This window comes from Schistocerca nitens, chromosome 3, assembly GCF_023898315.1.
Source record: "Schistocerca nitens isolate TAMUIC-IGC-003100 chromosome 3, iqSchNite1.1, whole genome shotgun sequence".
NCBI lineage: Eukaryota > Metazoa > Arthropoda > Insecta > Orthoptera > Acrididae > Schistocerca > Schistocerca nitens.
Genome location: NC_064616.1, coordinates 377877482 through 377898755, shown reverse-complemented (window position 1 = coordinate 377898755; position 21274 = coordinate 377877482). Strand labels below are relative to the sequence as shown.

Below are 21274 nucleotides of genomic sequence, written 5' to 3'. Positions count from 1 at the left end.
CTGTGGCATCTCTACCAAACGATCATAACGCTGGTGCACGCCCAAGTATTTTGGATCGCACTGTTCACCGTACGTTGAACATGGAGCTGCGCAGCAGACCCTCTTCGTGTTAACGTGTTGATCCAACGGCATCATCAATTACGATTGCAGTGGGCATGGGACCATCGGGATTCGACCGTCGATCAATGGAAACGTGTCGGCTTTTCGGGTGAATCACATTTTAGCTACACTATGTCGATTGTCATCTCCACAAACGCTTTCATCGAGGTTAATGGCGGCTCGAAACGTGCAGCCATAATCAACACAAAACAATAAGATAAAACATAAACACTTAGATTAAATGATAAAAAACCCCTGCCCGAATAAAACGTAAAACTAAGTCAGCCGTAGCAGAGTCATCTCTTAAAAGGGCAGGGAGCGTGTCAGGCAGTGCGAACGACTGCCTGGGCACAGCTAAAAGCGGACACTCCAATAAAATATGGACCACAGATAAAACGGAGCGGCAGCGACAGAGAGGTGCGTCCTCACGGCGCAATAAGTGGCCGTGCGTAAGCCGAGTGTGCCCAATACGCAGCCGGCAGAGGACAACAGACTCCTTGCGGGAGACCCGCATGGACGACCGCCACACAGTCTTCGCCGCCTTGATTGGACGGAGTTTGTTGGGCGTGGGCAGATTGCGCCATTCAGCGTCCCAAACCGAAAGAACTTCGCGGCGTAAGACTGCCCGCAAATCAGTCTCCGGGAGGCCAATCCCCAGAGATGATTTACTAGTGGCCTCTTTCGCCAGGCGGTCAACATTCTCATTGCCAGGTATCCCAACATGGCCTGGGGTCCACACGAAGACCACAGAGCGGCCGCAACGCGCAAGAGTATGCAGGGACTCATGGATAGCCATCACCAGACGAGAACGAGGGAAACACTGGTCGAGAGCTCGTAAACCGCTCAGGGAATCGCTACCGATAACGAAGGACTCACCTGAGCAGGAGCGGATATACTCTAGGGCACGAAGGATGGCGATCAGCTCAGCAGTGTAAACGCTGCAGCCAGCCGCTAAGGAACGTTGTTCGGAATGGTCCCCTAGAGTTAGCGCATACCCGACACGACCAGCAACCATCGAACCGTCAGTGTAAACAATTCCAGAGCCCTGATACGTGGCCAGGATGGAATAAAAGCGGCGGCGGAAGGCCTCTGGAAGGACTGAGTCCTTCGGGCCCTGTGCCAAGTCGAGCCGAAGGCAAGGGCGAGGCACACACCATGGGGGCGTGCACAGAGGTGCCCGGAAAGAAGGTGGAACAGGGAAAAACCCAAGCCCAGAGAGGAGCTCTTTGACGCGCACGGCGATCGGACAACCCGACCGGGGCCGACGTTCTGGCAGATGGACGACTGACTGTGGGAACAGGACAGGGTAATTTTGATGCCCGGGCAAGCTAAAAACATGGGCAGCATAAGCAGCCAGTAATTGTGGGCGTCGTAACCGCAGTGGAGGGACACCTGCCTCCACTAGTATGCTGTCCACAGGGCTGGTGCGGAAAGCACCTGTGGCAAGGCGTATCCCGCTGTGGAGAATTGGGTCCAGCACCCGCAACGCAGATGGGGATGCTGAGCCATAAGCCAGGCTCCCATAATCCAGACGGGACTGGATTAACGCCTGGTAGAGCCGCAACAGGGTAGATCGGTCGGCGCCCCAGCGGGTGTGGCTCAAGCATCTCAGAGCGTTTAGATGCCACCAACACGCCTGTTTAAGCTGCCGGATATGAGGCAGCCAAGTCAACCGGGCATCGAAAACCACCCCCAAAAACCTGTGTGATTCCACCACTGAAAGAAGTTCGCCGGCAAGATAAAGCCGCGGCTCCGGGTGGACAGTACGTCGCCAGCAGAAATGCATAACGCAGGTCTTGGCTGCCGAAAACTGGAACCCATGAGCTACAGCCCAATACTGCGCCTTGCGGATAGCGCCCTGTAGCTGACGTTCAACAGCTGCAATGCCAGTAGAGCTGTAGTAAAGGCAGAAGTCGTCAGCATACAGGGAAGCGGAGACAGAATTACCCACGGCCGCAGCGAGCCCGTTAATGGCTATTAAAAACAGGCAGACACTTTAAACAGAACCCTGTGGCACACCGGTCTCCTGGACGTGGGAGGAACTACACTCCTGGAAATGGAAAAAAGAACACATTGACACCGGTGTGTCAGACCCACCATACTTGCTCCGGACACTGCGAGAGGGCTGTACAAGCAATGATCACACGCACGGCACAGCGGACACACCAGGAACCGCGGTGTTGGCCGTCGAATGGCGCTAGCTGCGCAGCATTTGTGCACCGCCGCCGTCAGTGTCAGCCAGTTTGCCGTGGCATACGGAGCTCCATCGCAGTCTTTAACACTGGTAGCATGCCGCGACAGCGTGGACGTGAACCGTATGTGCAGTTGACGGACTTTGAGCGAAGGCGTATAGTGGGCATGCGGGAGGCCGGGTGGACGTACCGCCGAATTGCTCAACACGTGGGGCGTGAGGTCTCCACAGTACATCGATGTTGTCGCCAGTGGTCGGCGGAAGGTGCACGTGCCCGTCGACCTGGGACCGGACCGCAGCGACGCACGGGTGCACGCCAAGACCGTAGGATCCTACGCAGTGCCGTAGGGGACCGCACCGCCACTTCCCAGCAAATTAGGGACACTGTTGCTCCTGGGGTATCGGCGAGGACCATTCGCAACCGTCTCCATGAAGCTGGGCTACGGTCCCGCACACCGTTAGGCAGTCTTCCGCTCACGCCCCAACATCGTGCAGCCCGCCTCCAGTGGTGTCGCGACAGGCGTGAATGGAGCGACAAATGGAGACGTGTCGTCTTCAGCGATGAGAGTCGCTTCTGCCTTGGTGCCAATGATGGTCGTATGCGTGTTTGGCGCCGTGCAGGTGAGCGCCACAATCAGGACTGCATACGACCGAGGCACACAGGGCCAACACCCGGCATCATGGTGTGGGGAGCGATCTCCTACACTGGCCGTACACCACTGGTGATCGTCGAGGGGACACTGAATAGTGCACGGTACATCCAAACCGTCATCGAACCCATCGTTCTACCATTCCTAGACCGGCAAGGGAACTTGCTGTTTCAACAGGACAATGCACGTCCGCATGTATCCCGTGCCACCCAACGTGCTCTAGAAGGTGTAAGTCAACTACCCTGGCCAGCACGATCTCCGGATCTGTCCCCCATTGAGCATGTTTGGGACTGGATGAAGCGTCGTCTCACGCGGTCTGCACGTCCAGCACGAACGCTGGTCCAACTGAGGCGCCAGGTGGAAATGGCATGGCAAGCCGTTCCACAGGACTACATCCAGCATCTCTACGATCGTCTCCATGGGAGAATAGCAGCCTGCATTGCTGCGAAAGGTGGATATACACTGTACTAGTGCCGACATTGTGCATGCTCTGTTGCCTGTGTCTATGTGCCTGTGGTTCTGTCAGTGTGATCATGTGATGTATCTGACCCCAGGAATGTGTCAAAGTTTCCCCTTCCTGGGACAATGAATTCACGGTGTTCTTATTTCAATTTCCAGGAGTGTATATGAGGCCGCGACTTGCACGCGGAAGGTACGATACGACAGAAAATTTCTGATAAAGATCGGCAGAGGGCCCCGAAGACCCCATACATGAAGCATAGAAAGGATGTGATGACGCCATGTCGTATCGTACGCCTTCCTCATGTCGAAAAAGACAGCGACCAGGTGCTGACGGCGGGCAAAGGCAGTACGGATGGCCGACTCAAGGCTCACCAGATTGTCTGCGGCGGAGCGGCCTTTACGGAACCCACCCTGAGACGGAGCCAGAAGGCCCCGAGACTCCAGTACCCAATGCAAGCGCCGGCTCACCATCCGTTCGAGAAGCTTGCAAAGAACGTTGGTGAGGCTAATGGGGCGGTAGCTGCCCACCTCCAAAGGGCTCTTGCCCGGTTTCAAAACGGGGATGACAATGCTCTCCCGCCATTGCGACGGAAACTCACCCTCGACCCAGAGACGGTTGTACAGGTCGAGGAGGCGTCGCTTGCAGTCCACTGAAAGGTGTTTCAGCATCTGACAGTGGATGCTATCTGGCCCGGGAGCGGTATCAGGGCAAGCGGCAAGGGCACTGTGAAATTCCCACTCACTGAATGGAGCATTGTAGGATTCAGAAGTGTGGGTGCGAAAAGAAAGGCTCCAACGTTCCATCCGCTCTTTAATGGAGCGGAAGGCCTGGGGGTAATTCGCAGAAGCGGAACTCATAGCAAAATGCTCTGCTAAGAGGTTTGCAATGACGTCGGAGTCCGTACAAACTGCTCCATTCAGTGAGAGCGCAGGGACGCTGACAGGTGGCGGATAGCCGTAGACGCGTCGAATCTTGGCCCAGACCTGCGATGGAGGGACATGGAGGCCAATGGTGGACACATACCGCTCCCAGCACTCCTGCTTGCTTTGGCGGATAAGGTGGCGGGCCCGTGCACGCAGCCGTTTGAAGGTGATGAGGTGTTCAATGCAGGGATGTCGCTTGTGACGCTGTAGCGCCCGCCGGCAATCTTTCATCGCTGCAGCGATCTCAGGCGACCACCAAGGCACAGTCCGACGCCGAGGGGACCCAGAGGAACGGGGAATGGCAGATTCGGCGGCAGTAACGATGCCAGTGGTTACCGATTGAACCACTGCATCAATGTCATCATTAGAGGCTCAATAGCGGTAGTGGAGAACAAGTCCCAGTCAGCCTTATTCATAGCCTATCTGCTAGGGCGCCCAGAAGAGTGACGCTGTGGTAGTGACAGAAAGATCGGAAAGTGGTCACTACCACACAGGTCGTGATGCACACTCCATTGGACAGACGGTAAGAGGCTAGGGCTACAGATTGAAAGGTCAATGGCTGAGTATGTGCCATGCGCCACACTGAAGTGTATGAAGGCACCATCATTTAAAATCGAGAGATCGAGCTGCGACAATAAATGCTCAACGGTGGCGCCTCGACCTGTTGCCACTGACCCACGCCACAGAGGGTTAAGGGCGTTGAAGTCGCCTAATAGCAAGAAAGGTGGCGACAATTGGGCTATCAGCGCAGCCAGGACATGCTGCGAGACATCACCATCCGGTGGAAGGTAAAGACTGCAGACGGTAACAGCCTGTGGCGTCCACACCCGAACAGCGACAGCCTCTAAAGGTGTTTGGAGAGGGACAGACTCGCTGTACAGAGTGTGAAGGACATAGAGGCAGACGCCACCAGACACCCTTTCATATGCTGCCCGGTTCTTATAATAACCCCGATAGCCACAGAGCGCGGGGGTTCGCATTGCTGGAAACCAAGTTTCCTGAAGAGCAATGCAGAAGAAAGGGTGAAGGCTGATAAGTTGTTGGAGCTCAGCTAGATGGTGGAAAAAACCGCCGCAGTTCCACTGGAGGATGATATTGTCCATGGCTGAGAAGGGCGTGAAAGGACTGGGAAGGCAATTTACGCCACTTGTTCACTCACTGCCACCGATTCAGTACCCGTGCGAGTGGCATCCATGGCGTCTGAGGGACTGGCGAGATCAAGGTCCTCAGCGGACGCTAGAATCTCTACCTCATCCTCAGACGCAGAGCGCGAAGGGTGCGGTGGGGTTGGTGCCACCGCAAGTTCTTTGGCCTTAGAGGTCTTTCTCTTGGTCTTCTCTCGTTGAACCTAGGGTTTCACCGGCTGGGAAGGCTTCACCGATTCAGTCTCCGGGACGGAGGAGGATCGTGAAGCCCTACGCCCGGCCACTGGTGAGGACTTATGCCACTGTCGGCCGTCATCCTTCCCGCTGGTGGAACCCTGGGAAGGGAGGGTCCCAAGTCCCAAGGGAACTCTTACGGGCGAGAGTAGCCGAAGAAGTTAGACGCTTCTCCGGCTGAGAAGCAGGGACGGACGTCCCCGACAGGTGGGAGGATGTTGCTCCTGAGGTAGGTGGTGCAGGAGCAACTGGTGGGGTAGAGCCCCCCCACGGGCAAGGGGGCAGGAGGAGTCGTACTGCTTATCGAGCTGGCTGGAAGTCTTGAAACTGATGGGGCTAGCACAGTCGTTGTAGCAGCTGCGTAAGAAGTTATCATTCTCACAGGATGGAGTCTGTCATATTTCCTTTTGGCCTCAGTATAGGTCAGCCGGTCCAGTGTCTTATATTCCATGATCTTGCGCTCTTTCTGAAAGACTTTGCAGTCAGGCGAGCAAGGGGAATGATGCTCTCCGTAGTTTACACAGATGGGAGGCGGGGCACACGGAGTATTCGGATGTGATGTGCGTCCGCAATCTCGACATGTGAGGCTGGAAGTGCAGCGGGAAGACATATGCCTGAACTTCCAGCATTTAAAGCACCGCATCGGAGGAGGGATATAGAGCTTGACGTCACAACGGTAGACCATCACCTTGACCTTCTCCGGTAATATATCACCCTCTAAGGCCAAGATGAAGGCACCGGTAGCAACCTGATTGTCCTTTGGACCCCGATGAACGCGCCGGACGAAATGAACACCTCTACGCTCTAAGTTGGCGCGCAGCTCGTCATCAGACTGCAAAAGTAGGTCCCTATGGAAAATAACTCCCTGGACCATATTTAAACTCTTCTGTGGTGTAATGGTAACGTGAACATCCCCCAACTTGTCACAAGCAAGTAACCTGCGTGACTGGGCGGAGGATGCCGTTTGTATCAGTACTGACCCAGAGCGCATTTTAGACAAGCCCTCCACTTCCCCAAACTTGTCCTCTAAATGCTCGACGAAGAACTGAGGCTTTGTGGATAGAAAAGACTCCCAATCAGCTCTCGTGCAAACTAAGAATCGGGGCGAATAACTATTACCTCCATCCTGAGACTTACGCTCCTCCCACGGCGTGGCCAGAGAGAGGAACGTTTTCGGATCGTACTTTTGAGCATTAAATTGAGCCCGAGAACGCTTAGAGACTGCTGGCGGCTGGCCGCCAGCGAGAGATGATGTACCACGCTTCATTGCGGGTCATCCGCCCTGATGCCACCTACTCCGACCAAGGGCCCTCCCCATGGGCGCCACCCAGCCGCAGCAATAGCCATCTGGCAGGATGTCCATTGCCGGGAGTCCTGATGCCCCAGGGAGATGGGCATCTACTCCTTGGCATACGTGGGGAGTTAACGGCGCAGGCATCAGTAGAGCGATCCCTGTGTTGTCAGGGGGCTACAACCAAGAGGGTACATGGCGGCCCCACCATAACGGACTGGCTACCGTGCTGGATCTTAGGTGCAAAAATGTCCAAGGTCGTCGTCGCAGTTAAAAGCAACACTGCAGAGTGCAGCGTGGTAATCGCACCCAGTGACGTATACCCGCCCAAGAGATGGAAAACGAGCGGGACACCATTGCAACGACGAAAAAGTCTGCTAAAGGTCTTAATGCACGACGGATACAGTGCACCAAGTAAGGCGCCCTTCCCCAATTGGCTCGCTCTTCGGAATAATTTAGAAAGATGGAGGTCAAACCCGAGAGGGGACCATCACATAAGGCCGAAACATTTGAGACTCCTTTTAGTCGCCTCTTACGACAGGCAGGAATACCGCGGGCCTATTCTTACCCCCGAACCCGCAGGGGGTGATGTATTTTGTTCCAAAGACGGACAAACGAGCTGTTAAGTAGATCTTAATGTTTTAGCTTCGTCTACACATATAAGCTCTACCAACCCCTGAATCGTGTGCTTGGTTGGTTGGTTGGTTGGTTGGTTGGTTGGTTGGTTGGTTGAGTCAGAGGGGACCAAACAAGGCGGTCAACTATCCCATGATTTAACCAACACTGCCTCCGACCCATTCCAACACCCACACCATACCATAGTCTCGATACAATGGGGTAAACTCCAGGGGAAGAAGACACGGGAAAAGGGTAAACAAATATACACAACAAACCAGATAAAATGTATGGAAAAAGGCGAAGAGAACTGTAGTACGGAGACAGCATCGAGGCCTGAACAACAAGCACAGACTAATTATGGGACTCAAATTCCAGAGGAAAGTTTAAGGACACAAACCTGAGAGGACAAGCCACTTTTGCAACGAAAATCAAGGATGGACGTAACTATGCGAAAGTCGTCCACTAACATCTGAGAGAAGCAAAGTGGGATGGCATATTTAGTGGGAAGAATGAAAAGACAGGGGCAGTCCAGCAAAATATAGACCACCATATGGGGATCCCCACAGCTGCAAGGGTGGGGAGGTGGGGAGTTTGGGAGGAGGGGGGGGGGCTTATGGCAGACTAAAAAAACCACCATGGGTGAACCTAGTATGGCCAATACGAAGACAGCACAGGATGGTAGAGGCGGAGGGCATAAGACCATGTGGTGGGAGTCTCCTTGATTACGCCAAGTTAATTAGACAGAAGGATAGCCTTCCAAGAGTTGGCCCATGATTGAGTGTAAACAGGTTTATCAAGGTAGCCGCAAATCCGTCCTTGGTGAGGTCATGGGGAGTAGGTGACTGCACCCCACCCCCAATCAGATGATCATCAAGTTCATTACCTAAGATACCTCTGTGTCCAGGAACCCAAATAAAATCGAACAAACAAGAGGCATCACCAAGATCAGTGGGAAGGTTGTGGATGGCAGACACCAAGGGATGGCGGGAAAAACACTATGCAACAGCCCAAAGGCCACTTGTTGAACCCATACAGAACAAAACACTTCTGGGTGAGGACTGTTTAATGAAGCAGAGTGTCCAATAGATGTTCTATTCCACAGTAAACACCTCACATACCACATACAAGAGATAGTGTTCTGTGACAGAAAACGATCTAAATCCATATCCAACATGGTCAGTGGATTAGAGAGACCAATCATCACGATGGAGAGACCAGCAAGGTAATCTGGTCAATGGAAGACGTGAAGAGAATGAGGGAATCAATGAGAAGTGGTCACTATCACAGAGATGATCGTGTGGCGACCAGTGAGAGTAAGATAGAAGGTGAGGGCAAAGGACCAATGGCAGAGAAAATGCTATATGCACCACTGAAATGAGTAGGGGAACCATTAGTACAAAGGCACAGGTTGTGGCCTGCAATACATTGGTCAATGAGGAGCTCCAAATAGATGAAAAGGACTGCACCACAATGGGTGATGGGCATTAAAATCTTGGAGGAGGAAGACATGGAGCCCAGGGGGGCAGGGGGGGGGGAGTTGGTGAAGTGAAGGTGGGCAGTTAGGGCAGCACATGAAGGGGGACGGGGGCAAGGACACGGAAGGGGGACGGGGGCAAGGACACGGAAGGGGGACGGGGGCAAGGACACGGAAGGGGGACGGGGGCAAGGACACGGAAGGGGGACGGGGGCAAGGACACGGAAGGGGGACGGGGGCAAGGACACGGAAGGGGGACGGGGGCAAGGACACGGAAGGGGGACGGGGGCAAGGACACGGAAGGGGGACGGGGGCAAGGACACGGAAGGGGGACGGGGGCAAGGACACGGAAGGGGGACGGGGGCAAGGACACGGAAGGGGGACGGGGGCAAGGACACGGAAGGGGGACGGGGGCAAGGACACGGAAGGGGGACGGGGGCAAGGACACGGAAGGGGGACGGGGGCAAGGACACGGAAGGGGGACGGGGGCAAGGACACGGAAGGGGGACGGGGGCAAGGACACGGAAGGGGGACGGGGGCAAGGACACGGAAGGGGGACGGGGGCAAGGACACGGAAGGGGGACGGGGGCAAGGACACGGAAGGGGGACGGGGGCAAGGACACGGAAGGGGGACGGGGGCAAGGACACGGAAGGGGGACGGGGGCAAGGACACGGAAGGGGGACGGGGGCAAGGACACGGAAGGGGGACGGGGGCAAGGACACGGAAGGGGGACGGGGGCAAGGACACGGAAGGGGGACGGGGGCAAGGACACGGAAGGGGGACGGGGGCAAGGACACGGAAGGGGGACGGGGGCAAGGACACGGAAGGGGGACGGGGGCAAGGACACGGAAGGGGGACGGGGGCAAGGACACGGAAGGGGGACGGGGGCAAGGACACGGAAGGGGGACGGGGGCAAGGACACGGAAGGGGGACGGGGGCAAGGACACGGAAGGGGGACGGGGGCAAGGACACGGAAGGGGGACGGGGGCAAGGACACGGAAGGGGGACGGGGGCAAGGACACGGAAGGGGGACGGGGGCAAGGACACGGAAGGGGGACGGGGGCAAGGACACGGAAGGGGGACGGGGGCAAGGACACGGAAGGGGGACGGGGGCAAGGACACGGAAGGGGGACGGGGGCAAGGACACGGAAGGGGGACGGGGGCAAGGACACGGAAGGGGGACGGGGGCAAGGACACGGAAGGGGGACGGGGGCAAGGACACGGAAGGGGGACGGGGGCAAGGACACGGAAGGGGGACGGGGGCAAGGACACGGAAGGGGGACGGGGGCAAGGACACGGAAGGGGGACGGGGGCAAGGACACGGAAGGGGGACGGGGGCAAGGACACGGAAGGGGGACGGGGGCAAGGACACGGAAGGGGGACGGGGGCAAGGACACGGAAGGGGGACGGGGGCAAGGACACGGAAGGGGGACGGGGGCAAGGACACGGAAGGGGGACGGGGGCAAGGACACGGAAGGGGGACGGGGGCAAGGACACGGAAGGGGGACGGGGGCAAGGACACGGAAGGGGGACGGGGGCAAGGACACGGAAGGGGGACGGGGGCAAGGACACGGAAGGGGGACGGGGGCAAGGACACGGAAGGGGGACGGGGGCAAGGACACGGAAGGGGGACGGGGGCAAGGACACGGAAGGGGGACGGGGGCAAGGACACGGAAGGGGGACGGGGGCAAGGACACGGAAGGGGGACGGGGGCAAGGACACGGAAGGGGGACGGGGGCAAGGACACGGAAGGGGGACGGGGGCAAGGACACGGAAGGGGGACGGGGGCAAGGACACGGAAGGGGGACGGGGGCAAGGACACGGAAGGGGGACGGGGGCAAGGACACGGAAGGGGGACGGGGGCAAGGACACGGAAGGGGGACGGGGGCAAGGACACGGAAGGGGGACGGGGGCAAGGACACGGAAGGGGGACGGGGGCAAGGACACGGAAGGGGGACGGGGGCAAGGACACGGAAGGGGGACGGGGGCAAGGACACGGAAGGGGGACGGGGGCAAGGACACGGAAGGGGGACGGGGGCAAGGACACGGAAGGGGGACGGGGGCAAGGACACGGAAGGGGGACGGGGGCAAGGACACGGAAGGGGGACGGGGGCAAGGACACGGAAGGGGGACGGGGGCAAGGACACGGAAGGGGGACGGGGGCAAGGACACGGAAGGGGGACGGGGGCAAGGACACGGAAGGGGGACGGGGGCAAGGACACGGAAGGGGGACGGGGGCAAGGACACGGAAGGGGGACGGGGGCAAGGACACGGAAGGGGGACGGGGGCAAGGACACGGAAGGGGGACGGGGGCAAGGACACGGAAGGGGGACGGGGGCAAGGACACGGAAGGGGGACGGGGGCAAGGACACGGAAGGGGGACGGGGGCAAGGACACGGAAGGGGGACGGGGGCAAGGACACGGAAGGGGGACGGGGGCAAGGACACGGAAGGGGGACGGGGGCAAGGACACGGAAGGGGGACGGGGGCAAGGACACGGAAGGGGGACGGGGGCAAGGACACGGAAGGGGGACGGGGGCAAGGACACGGAAGGGGGACGGGGGCAAGGACACGGAAGGGGGACGGGGGCAAGGACACGGAAGGGGGACGGGGGCAAGGACACGGAAGGGGGACGGGGGCAAGGACACGGAAGGGGGACGGGGGCAAGGACACGGAAGGGGGACGGGGGCAAGGACACGGAAGGGGGACGGGGGCAAGGACACGGAAGGGGGACGGGGGCAAGGACACGGAAGGGGGACGGGGGCAAGGACACGGAAGGGGGACGGGGGCAAGGACACGGAAGGGGGACGGGGGCAAGGACACGGAAGGGGGACGGGGGCAAGGACAGGATGGGAAAGTACAGGAAGGAAATGCAGAATGGGGAGGGACGATGGGCTGCAACAGCTTGTTTCACAGTGTGAGCCATGCACAAACCTACGAAAGAACAGTGAAACCCCAAAAGGGGATGGGCGTGGGGGGTTTAATGGGCGGCATGTGCTTAGAAAACCGGCTATGTGGGTTTGAGATTCACTTGCTGCCCTGGTGGTCTCTGTTCCTAAATCCATTGATCTTCCTCCAGGGTAAACGTTGTTACAAATGGTATAAGCTTATGTTTTTCCTGAATTTGCCGGAAGTAAACGAACAGCTGTATCTAGGTGCTCCATCCTTCGAAGCACTACATGACCTACTGCTGCTCCAACTCTCTTGCATAGCTGATTACTCAACGTGCACATTGAACTTATTATACAATTCGTGGCTATCGTAATAGAAATTGGGAGAGTTGGGAAAAGTTGTTGAACAATGAAATTTGAAAATTAACAAAGACAGAACACAGGAAATTAAATATCTAATGAAAAACAATTAGGACATAGCATTCATTATTACACCTTCGCTTATTTTGTTAGCTGATGCTACCGTCACTTCCTGACCAACTGCAATCCATGTTACCGAATGTTTTGACAGTATTTGTGGGTGACCAGCTTGCTTACGGTCATCTGCACGAGGTTTACTACACTACTCGCCATTAAAATTGCTACACCACGAAGATGACGTGCTACAGACGCGAAATTTAACAGACAGGAAGAAGACGCTGTGATATGCAAATGATTAGCTTCTTAGAGCAGTCACCCAAGGTTGTCGCCGGTGGCGACACCTACAACGTGCTGACATGAGGAAAGTTGCAACCGATTTCTCATACACAAACAGCAGTTGACCGGCATTGCCTGGTGAAACGTTGTTGTGATGCCTAGTGTAAGGAGGAGAAATGCGTACCATCACGTTTCCGACTTTGATAAAGGTCGAATTGTAGCCTATCGCGATTGCGGTTTATCGTATCGCGACATTGCTGCTCGCGTTGGTCGAGATCCAATGACTTTAAGCAGAGTATGAGATCGGTGGGTTCAGGAGGGTAATACGCAACGTCGTGCTGGATCCCAACGGCCTCTTATCACTAGCAATCGTGATGACAAGCATCTTAACCGCATGGCTGTTACGGATCGTGCAGCCACGTCTCGATCCATGAGTCAACAGATGGGGACGTTTGCAAGACAACAACCATCTGCACGAATAGTTCGACGACGTTTGCAGCAGCATGGACTATCAGCTCTGAGACCATGGCTACGGTTACCCTTGACGCTGCATCACACGCAGGAGCGCCTGCGATAGTGTACTCAACGACGAACCTGGGTGCACGAATGGAAAAATGTCATTTTTCGGATGAATCCAGGTTCTGTTTACAGCATCATGATGGTCGTATCCGTGTTTGGCGACATCGCGGTGAACGCACATTGGAAGCGTGTATTCGTCATCTCCATACTGGCGTATTACCCAGCGTGCTGGTATGGGTGCCACTGATTACACGTCTGTCACCTCTAGTTCGCATTGATAGCACTTTGAACAGTGGACGTTACATATCGGATGTGTGTGGACCCGTGGCTCTACCCTGCTTTCGATCCCTGCGAGACCCTGCATTTCAGCAGGATAATGCACGACCGCATGTTGGAGGTCCTGTACGGGACTTTCTGTATACAGAGGATGTTCGACTGCTGCCCTGGCCAGCACATTCTCCAGATCTCTCACCAATTGAAAACGTCTGGTCAATGGTGGCCGAGCAACTGGCTCGTCACAATACGCCAGTCACTACTCTTGATGAACTGTGGTATCGTGTTGAAGCTGCATGGGCAGCTGTACCTGTACACGCCATCCAAGCTGTGTTTGACTCAATGCCCAGCCTTATCAAGGCCGTTATTATGGCCAGAGGTAGTTCAGGGTACTGATTTCTCAGGATCTATGCACCCTAATTACGTGAAAATGTAATCACATGTCAGTCCTAGTATAATATATTTGTCCAATGAATACCCGTTTATCATCTGCCATTCTTCTTAGTGTAGCAATTTTAATTGCCAGTAGTGTATTTCGTCTCTTAGTCACAGAAATGGATCAGTCGAGTAGCCACATCGCTCAATGCGGACTGAATTGCTTTACTTTTATGTATCGTTTGGACGCCTTGGGAAGCAATGTGTTACTACAATATACGCAGAGAAGTTCAGTTTAATGCCATCACAAAAGCAGATATTAAGCACTTTTATGACAATACTACCATTCCCGGAGATTTTTGACGAGGACAGTCATCTCCTTGATGTGCTGATTGCAAAATAACTGATGACGGTCGAAGTAAGGAGGATATAAAATGCTGACTGGCAGTGGCAAGAAGAGTGTTTCTGAAAATGGGAAATTTGTTAACATCTAGTATAGATTTTAGTGTCAGGAAGTCCTTTCTTAGAGTATGTGTGTGGATTGTAGTCATGTGTGGTAGTGAAACTTGGGAGATAAATAGTTTAGACAAAAAGAGAACAGGAGCTTGTGAAATGCGGTGCTACGGAAGAATGCTGAAGATCAGATGGGTAGATCATGTAACTAATGAGGAGGTGCTGAATGGAATTGGAGAGAAGAGAAATTTGTGGTACAACCTGACTATAAGAAGGTTGATGGTTGGTAGGACATATTCTGAGGCGTCAAGCGATCACTAATTAAGTACTGGAGGGGAGCGTTGGGGGAGGGGGGTCGGTTAAAAATTGTAGAGGGAAACCAAGTGATTAATACGCCTTAAGCAGATTCAGGAGAATGTAGGTTGCAGCAGTTATTCAGGATAGAGTATCATGGAGAGTTTCATCAAACCAGTCTTTGGACTAAAGTCCACAACAACAACAGCAGCAGCAGCACAAATTATAGGAGATTCCTGAAGCTCTCTGTATTAAGTGAGAAACCTATGATAGAAGATAGATAAGCAAATTAACGTTTTTAAAGAAAGTGCACTTACGGAAACAACTTACAACACATAGCAAACATTTACTAGAAAATAATGACGATACAGAAGCCATGGACGGTTGTTTCAGCAATCAACTGCTTTAAGAGGGTTTACTACACGTGCTAAATGTCACATGGCTGAAGCCTGATTTTCAACATTGTTTTTTTTTCAGATCGTTCTCACTTAAGGGTTAAGGGGCTCTGGAAAGGCTCAAAATCATGAAAAGTTCAAGTTTTACTTTTTTGCGTTTTCTGAATCTGCAGACTATTACCTTTTAATAGATATATAATTTATTCAATTCCGAAGACAACTATTTTTAAATTTTTTTTTGAAATGTGTTCTACATGGGCGTGACCCACTGTGGCGCTGTTAAAACTGCTGTCAAATGGTGTTATTAACATCCGTGTTCATCAGGTACATTTTAGTGATGTGAGATAAAGTATGTGTTGTGGCTAACCTGTGATGGTTCAATATATATCGCTGGTGTGATTGTCGATTGTTTCACGTTTATTTACTCTGTCGTTATCTCGAAAATATTCGTAATTCTGTTTCTTAAGTTTCTGTTTTGTTGAAGTATAATAATGAGTAAAAGTAAAGTTATTAGAAATCCTCTGAAGGCTTTTAAGAAAAGGAGAAAAGGAGAAATGTTGGAAAGCCAAAGGTATGTGTTATTACTGTAAACAATAAAGACGATAACCAAGTGAGTGAACCTAACCTCTCAAGTACACCTGCCCATAGCAGTCAAAGTGGGAAAGAAAATACTTCACAGAAGAAGCTGGGTTCAATGAGTGAAAACTATGAATGTTTTATGGGCGAATCGGATGTGAATGAAATATTTGATATGTCGGTTCTCAAAGGAATTTTTTCATTGTGAGAGGCCCCTGAGGGGGGGGGGGGGGCAGAGAGCATCCCAGAGTGCCCCAGGGAGCTACAACACTAAGAAGAAGTGGTACATCTAATATGGAAGATTGTAAATTTGTTGGTGATTGTATGATATATTATCATTAATAAAAACTACACATTGATCTTGCCAAAAGCCGAGAAGCGATTCTTCTTAGTGTTGTAGCTCCCTGGGGCACTCTGGGATGCTCTCTGCCCCCCCCCCCCCCTCCTCAGGGGCCTCTCACATTGCATGTGGTTACGCAATCGCATCGACGCCGCTCAGCCTTGAAAAAGACTAAGGCTGTGTGGCCGACATATTATACAGCTTTTAACACAGGGAGATAACGCGCTATACACAGGCCTGCAAACTCAGCCACAGCGTGTTATCGACTCTGTACAGGCGACAACCAGCGTGCGCTTGGATCTTGAGCTATAAATAGCTGCTGATGCAACTTCGCGCATTCATTATATGAATAGCATCATCGAAAAATGGGTCGCCGTTTTGGATATCGCCGTCGCAGACGAATGCTGGTCTACAAACAATTGTTGAATATTACTGGCACGTATGGTACCGTTCCTGCACCTGGTACAAGTAAGAAGATAACAAATCTCAAGAAGATTGCTTCTTTACCTGTATTGTCAAGTCCTATTTACTTTTTAGGACTTAAATTGAATTTTTCCATTTCAAAATGTAGTGAAGTTGGTCTGGAACTCTCCATAATAAAGCATGTAGGACTTGCTAGTGAAATACCTGAAATGTGATAAGTGTTCATACATGACCACCTTTTGGAACAGTGTTGCAGTAACTGCAACTGAAGAAAATGGTAGCAAAATCTACGAACACATTAGATTTGTTTATTCCTTGCGTTCAGTTGGTAGGGGTGCTACTGCAGATGCAATTTTCTGTGGCATCTTGAATCTTCCAAATCCCCCAACCAAGTTTACGACCTATAATAAATTAATAGGGTCTAAAGTAGAAGATGTCTATAGAATCTATGAAGAACGCTGTGGAAGAGGCAGTAATGGAAAATAATGGTAACAGATTTGACTGCAGCGTTCGATGGCACCTGGCATAAACGGGGACACACATCTCTTCATGGTGTAGTATCTGCCACCAGTATGTATACAGGGAAAGTTTTAGATGTAACAGTAATATCAAAGTATTGTAGATGTCCACAAAAATATAAAGGTACACATGAAAATAATTGCAAAGCTAACTATAGTGGCAGTAGTAGAGGAATGGAAGTGGCTGGTGTTGCCAGTATATTCCAGCGTTCTGAGGCGTGTGATAAAGTGCGATATGTTAATTACCTTGGTGACGGTGATTCTAAAAGTTTCAAACATGTTCAAGGACTGAAGCCCTATGGTGATGATGTAGTGCAGAAATTTGAGTGTATTGGACACGTACAGAAGCGAATGGGAACAAGACTTCGGCGACAAAGCTTCGTACAAAACACAAAAACTCAGTGATGGTAAAGGGTTGGATGGGAAGGGAAGGTTAACTGACAAAATACATAACTATTATGGAATGGCTATTAGGCAAAATACACAGTGTCGACGAAATGAAGAAGGCTGTTTGGGCTCTTTTTTCATACTTCTTCAACCGATGAAAATCCCCAACATAGCTTATGTCCCAAAGAAGAAGACAGTTGGTGTAAATATAACAAAGGATTGCTAACTGGTGAAGTGTACACTCATAAGCATAGTCTGCCTCATGCAATAATGGAGGTGATAAAACCTTTTTCAGAGACTTAGCAGCACCTGAACTGTTGAAAAAGTGTATTAACGGAAAAACTCAAAACCCCAATGAAAGTGTAAATAGTGTTATATGGTCGAGAATCCCCAAGACTGTATTTGTTGGAATAGAAACACTTCACTTTGGTGTGTATGATACTGTTGCGACTTTCAATGATGGCAACATTTTAAGGTGCAAGGTATTTAGAAATATGGGAATGAAGATAGGTTCTAACATGGTACGAGCGATGCTGTAGACAAGGAACGCCTTCGGGCTGCAGACAGGGCTGTAAAGAGTCTAGAAATACAAGCAAGAGTAAACAGGAGGAGGAACAAGAGGAAGCTGGAGGAGTAGTTTACAGAGGATGAAGATAATCCATCCTATGGACCTGGAATGCACTAAAAAGTTAATCCAATCTTTGTCGCTCGATTCCCAAAACTTATTTTCTCATACTAATTACATGTTTTCTAAGGATCTTCCAAACGTATTTGTTTCAAATTTTCAGTAAATGTTACACAGTACCTTCTGCATAATTTAACACAGCCTTTTTCCAAAAAACTGTATATTTTTTAATATATAAATAAAAAATTGCAAAAAAATTTTGTGAATTTTCATTACAATTGAAAAAAATCATCTTTAATAACTGAACTAAAATTTTGTAAAATCCCTGTGTTAAGTTGTAGCCCATATTCCAATAAATAATCTGTAAAAATTTCAACTTCCTACCTCAAATACTTTGTGAGGAAAGATGTAATTTATAAGCGTTATTTTAACATTGCAAGTATAGGGCGTTCCGGAGCCCCTTAAGGCTGCTGATATAACCCTTTGTTTTCCGCTTCAGATGGTATACATGCAGTGTGACACCAGGTACAAGCCTGTAATTTTTCGGCCCCTAATTTAGAAGATTATTACAGAATATTCCTGAAGTATAGTATCCAAAACTGCTACCGCTATCTCAATATTTGTTCATAATTCTTTTCATATTATGATAATAATGACTAGACAGTTTGAATTTAACAAAATTTTATCTGCATAAATTTTTTCGAACATTTTCCTAGAATTTAGCCAGTTGTAAAATGCATACATATTTTAGCACAAGGACAGAAGATGAGGAGGAAAAGTGTCTTCTTTCGAAAGTTCCATCTTAAATGGTTTATTATTGTGTTGATTACAGTATTTCATGAACAATTCAAACTGGCATTTTATGACTAGCGTACAAGTTTTATATTTGTTACAAGACAAACTTTGATGTTAAAAGCGAAAAAACAGCAAAGTTTTATGAAACACGTGGAATTTATTCCCAACATGCATGCAATTCCTGATCTCATCAAGGTGACTTACTAACCTAGTAAAATTCTATACGAATACGATGTAATATACATTAAAGCTTAGTTATCTATTTTGCACACACCTATAAAACCTTTTTATTATAGAGGTCTTTTAAACCGGCAGTTAGCACTGCCTAATGTGAACACATTTGCTTTCGCAACCATTTACTTTTAGTATCATCACAGCCACAGTTTGCTGCTCTGAGCTTGAGATGGACTAAAATTATTTTTATTATTACTATTGTGTTAAAACTGGTTGCTTCAGTACAGCTATTTTAATACGCTACTCACACTATTACGAAATTCCGTTTAACATCAAAAGTAGGCTGTATCGATATAAGCTTTCGTAGACTTCTCACTGGCGAGGCTAAAATATGAAAGTCATATACAAATGGAAATTGAGAACAGTAGCAATATTTTGGAGAAAAGCAGTAAAATTATTCCATAAGGCCTATTTGATCATCAGTTTCATGCTCAGCAAGTAGATTTGCATCGCCGTGCCCGCAGCGATGTTTTGCCTTTAACATTTAATTGATGTAGTGCCTGCATGTATGTTCTGATAAAATATTTACTACTATACTACACGGCAAGTGTTATTCGAGTAGTTGAAGCCATTTTTCTGTATCATCTATAGAATTCTCTACTTTTTCTACCACGTCGCCTATCCTCTCATGAATCTGTGACTCCATCATCTGTAATCTATACCGTATGTGATCGCGCGCCTCCTCTATCCTCCACTTCAACTGATCGTCCACATCGCCAAATCTGTGGGCAGTGTGGCTCCGCGTCTCGAGATCCCTCGTCTCCAGTTGGCCTGTAATTTCCTTAATTCTTGACGTAGTTTCGTTCAACAGCTCCACCAACATTTCTGTTACATCATAGCTAACTTCCTCCAGTTTCCGCTCCAGCTGATCCAAGACCTCTTTAAGTCTCTCTCTCATAGCTTCATCAGTTTCACTCAACCTCAGATCTAACTGCTCCTCTATGTAGCTGAGCTTCTGCTCTACTTTCTTTTCGACCTCTTCGATTCCCTGATCAAGTTTTTCTGCGGCACCATTGGAGCCTTGCCACAAAAGAATCTGCTGCTGATCAAGCATCTGCCATGTCAGCTGTTGTACCTGATCGAATTTGTGTCCAGTTAGTTCTTTCATATCGTCCAGACTGCTGTCTAGCTGATTTTGCATTTGATTTACTAGACCGAGAACCTTACCTTCGACTTCATCCATTCTCAGTTCAAGCTTGTCTTTTACTTCATTTAGCCGCTGCACCACTTGCTCCCTCAATTGATCGAGCCTCCGTTGTGTGAAGATGGATTCTTCTTCTATTCTTTGCTCTTGTTCCTCTTTCACTTCATCCAACCTTTTGGTCAGAAATTCTCTTAAATATTCGTACCTCCTTTCGATGAGATCCTTTACCTCTTGAAACCACTGTTCAAGACAAGTGTGGACTTCATCTAACCTGAGGTCAGAGTGCTCTTCTACACTGTTGAGCCTCATATCCACAGCACGTTGCACCTCATCTAGACTAGGGAGGCTCATGCTTCGCAAGTAAGTCAATCTCTGGTCGAATCTCTGCTGCACATTGTCAAACATTTTCTTCAGCTCGTCTCTCTGTTTTATGAAACTTCCTTGTAACTGTCTTTCCTCGTCCACCAAATTCTGGTTTATTCTATCACTTACTTCGTGGAGCAACACCATGAGCTGATTTTTCTCCACTTCATCTCTGTCATCTAAATATTTCTCCATCGTCAGAACCATCGCTTGCACTTGCTCATGCACTTCTATAAGCTTTGGCTCGACTGAGAAACTCACAGCTGTATGCTGCCGTTTCAGATTTTCTTGTACGTCGACTAGCCTTTGGCGTTGCTTCTCTAGAACTGCAACTAATCTCTCACCTAAGGTTGACTGCATGTTCACTATCTTTTCCCCAAGTTGCTTCTGTACTGTCGCCAGTCTCTCTCCCACCTCATCCACCAGAGAAAGTCTTACTTCAACCTGATCTTTAACTGAAGATCTTCTCTGTTCCACTGTGCTTTCTACAATATTAACTGTCCGATTGAGCTGACTCTTCAGTTCGCCGAATCGTTGCGACAAATATTTCTCCATGTATGCCAGTTTCTCTCTGAACTGTCGTTGGACTGCAGCCATGCTTTCCATCCACTCTTGGTCTTCTTGAGCCATTTCCGCCAGATGTGAATGCTCTGACACACTCAACGGTTCTGTCAGTGAAGCTTTTGAGTTTGCTTCCTGACGCTGACCATGACAAGAAATCTGTCTAGTTAGAGGCAATTCGATTTTCTGACCGATAGGCTTGTGGTTTTTGTCTGGAGTCAGGTTCCGTTGCTTCCCATAGTTTTGGCCCATTTCTTCCAAGACGTCGAGTCTAGTCGTTTAACGTGCTTAATTACTTCTGAATCCTAGGCCCGCTTCTTTTAG

At 50.7% G+C, this 21274-nt stretch overlaps 2 protein-coding genes across 2 annotated transcripts; one reads left to right on the top strand and one right to left on the bottom strand.

Annotated features, from left to right (window-relative positions):
* Window positions 1-9185: 9185 nt before the first annotated feature.
* LOC126249240 (spidroin-1-like) lies at window positions 9186-16212 on the top strand. The gene is made up of 2 exons (XM_049950897.1): window positions 9186-12168; window positions 16136-16212. Exons 1-2 carry the CDS (start codon window positions 9186-9188, stop codon window positions 16210-16212), a joined length of 3060 nt encoding a protein of 1019 aa, XP_049806854.1.
* Window positions 16213-19432: 3220 nt separating this feature from the next.
* Window positions 19433-21019, bottom strand: LOC126249239 (putative leucine-rich repeat-containing protein DDB_G0290503). Its single transcript, XM_049950896.1, has one exon. It carries the CDS (start codon window positions 21017-21019, stop codon window positions 19433-19435), a length of 1587 nt encoding a protein of 528 aa, XP_049806853.1.
* Window positions 21020-21274: the final 255 nt, after the last annotated feature.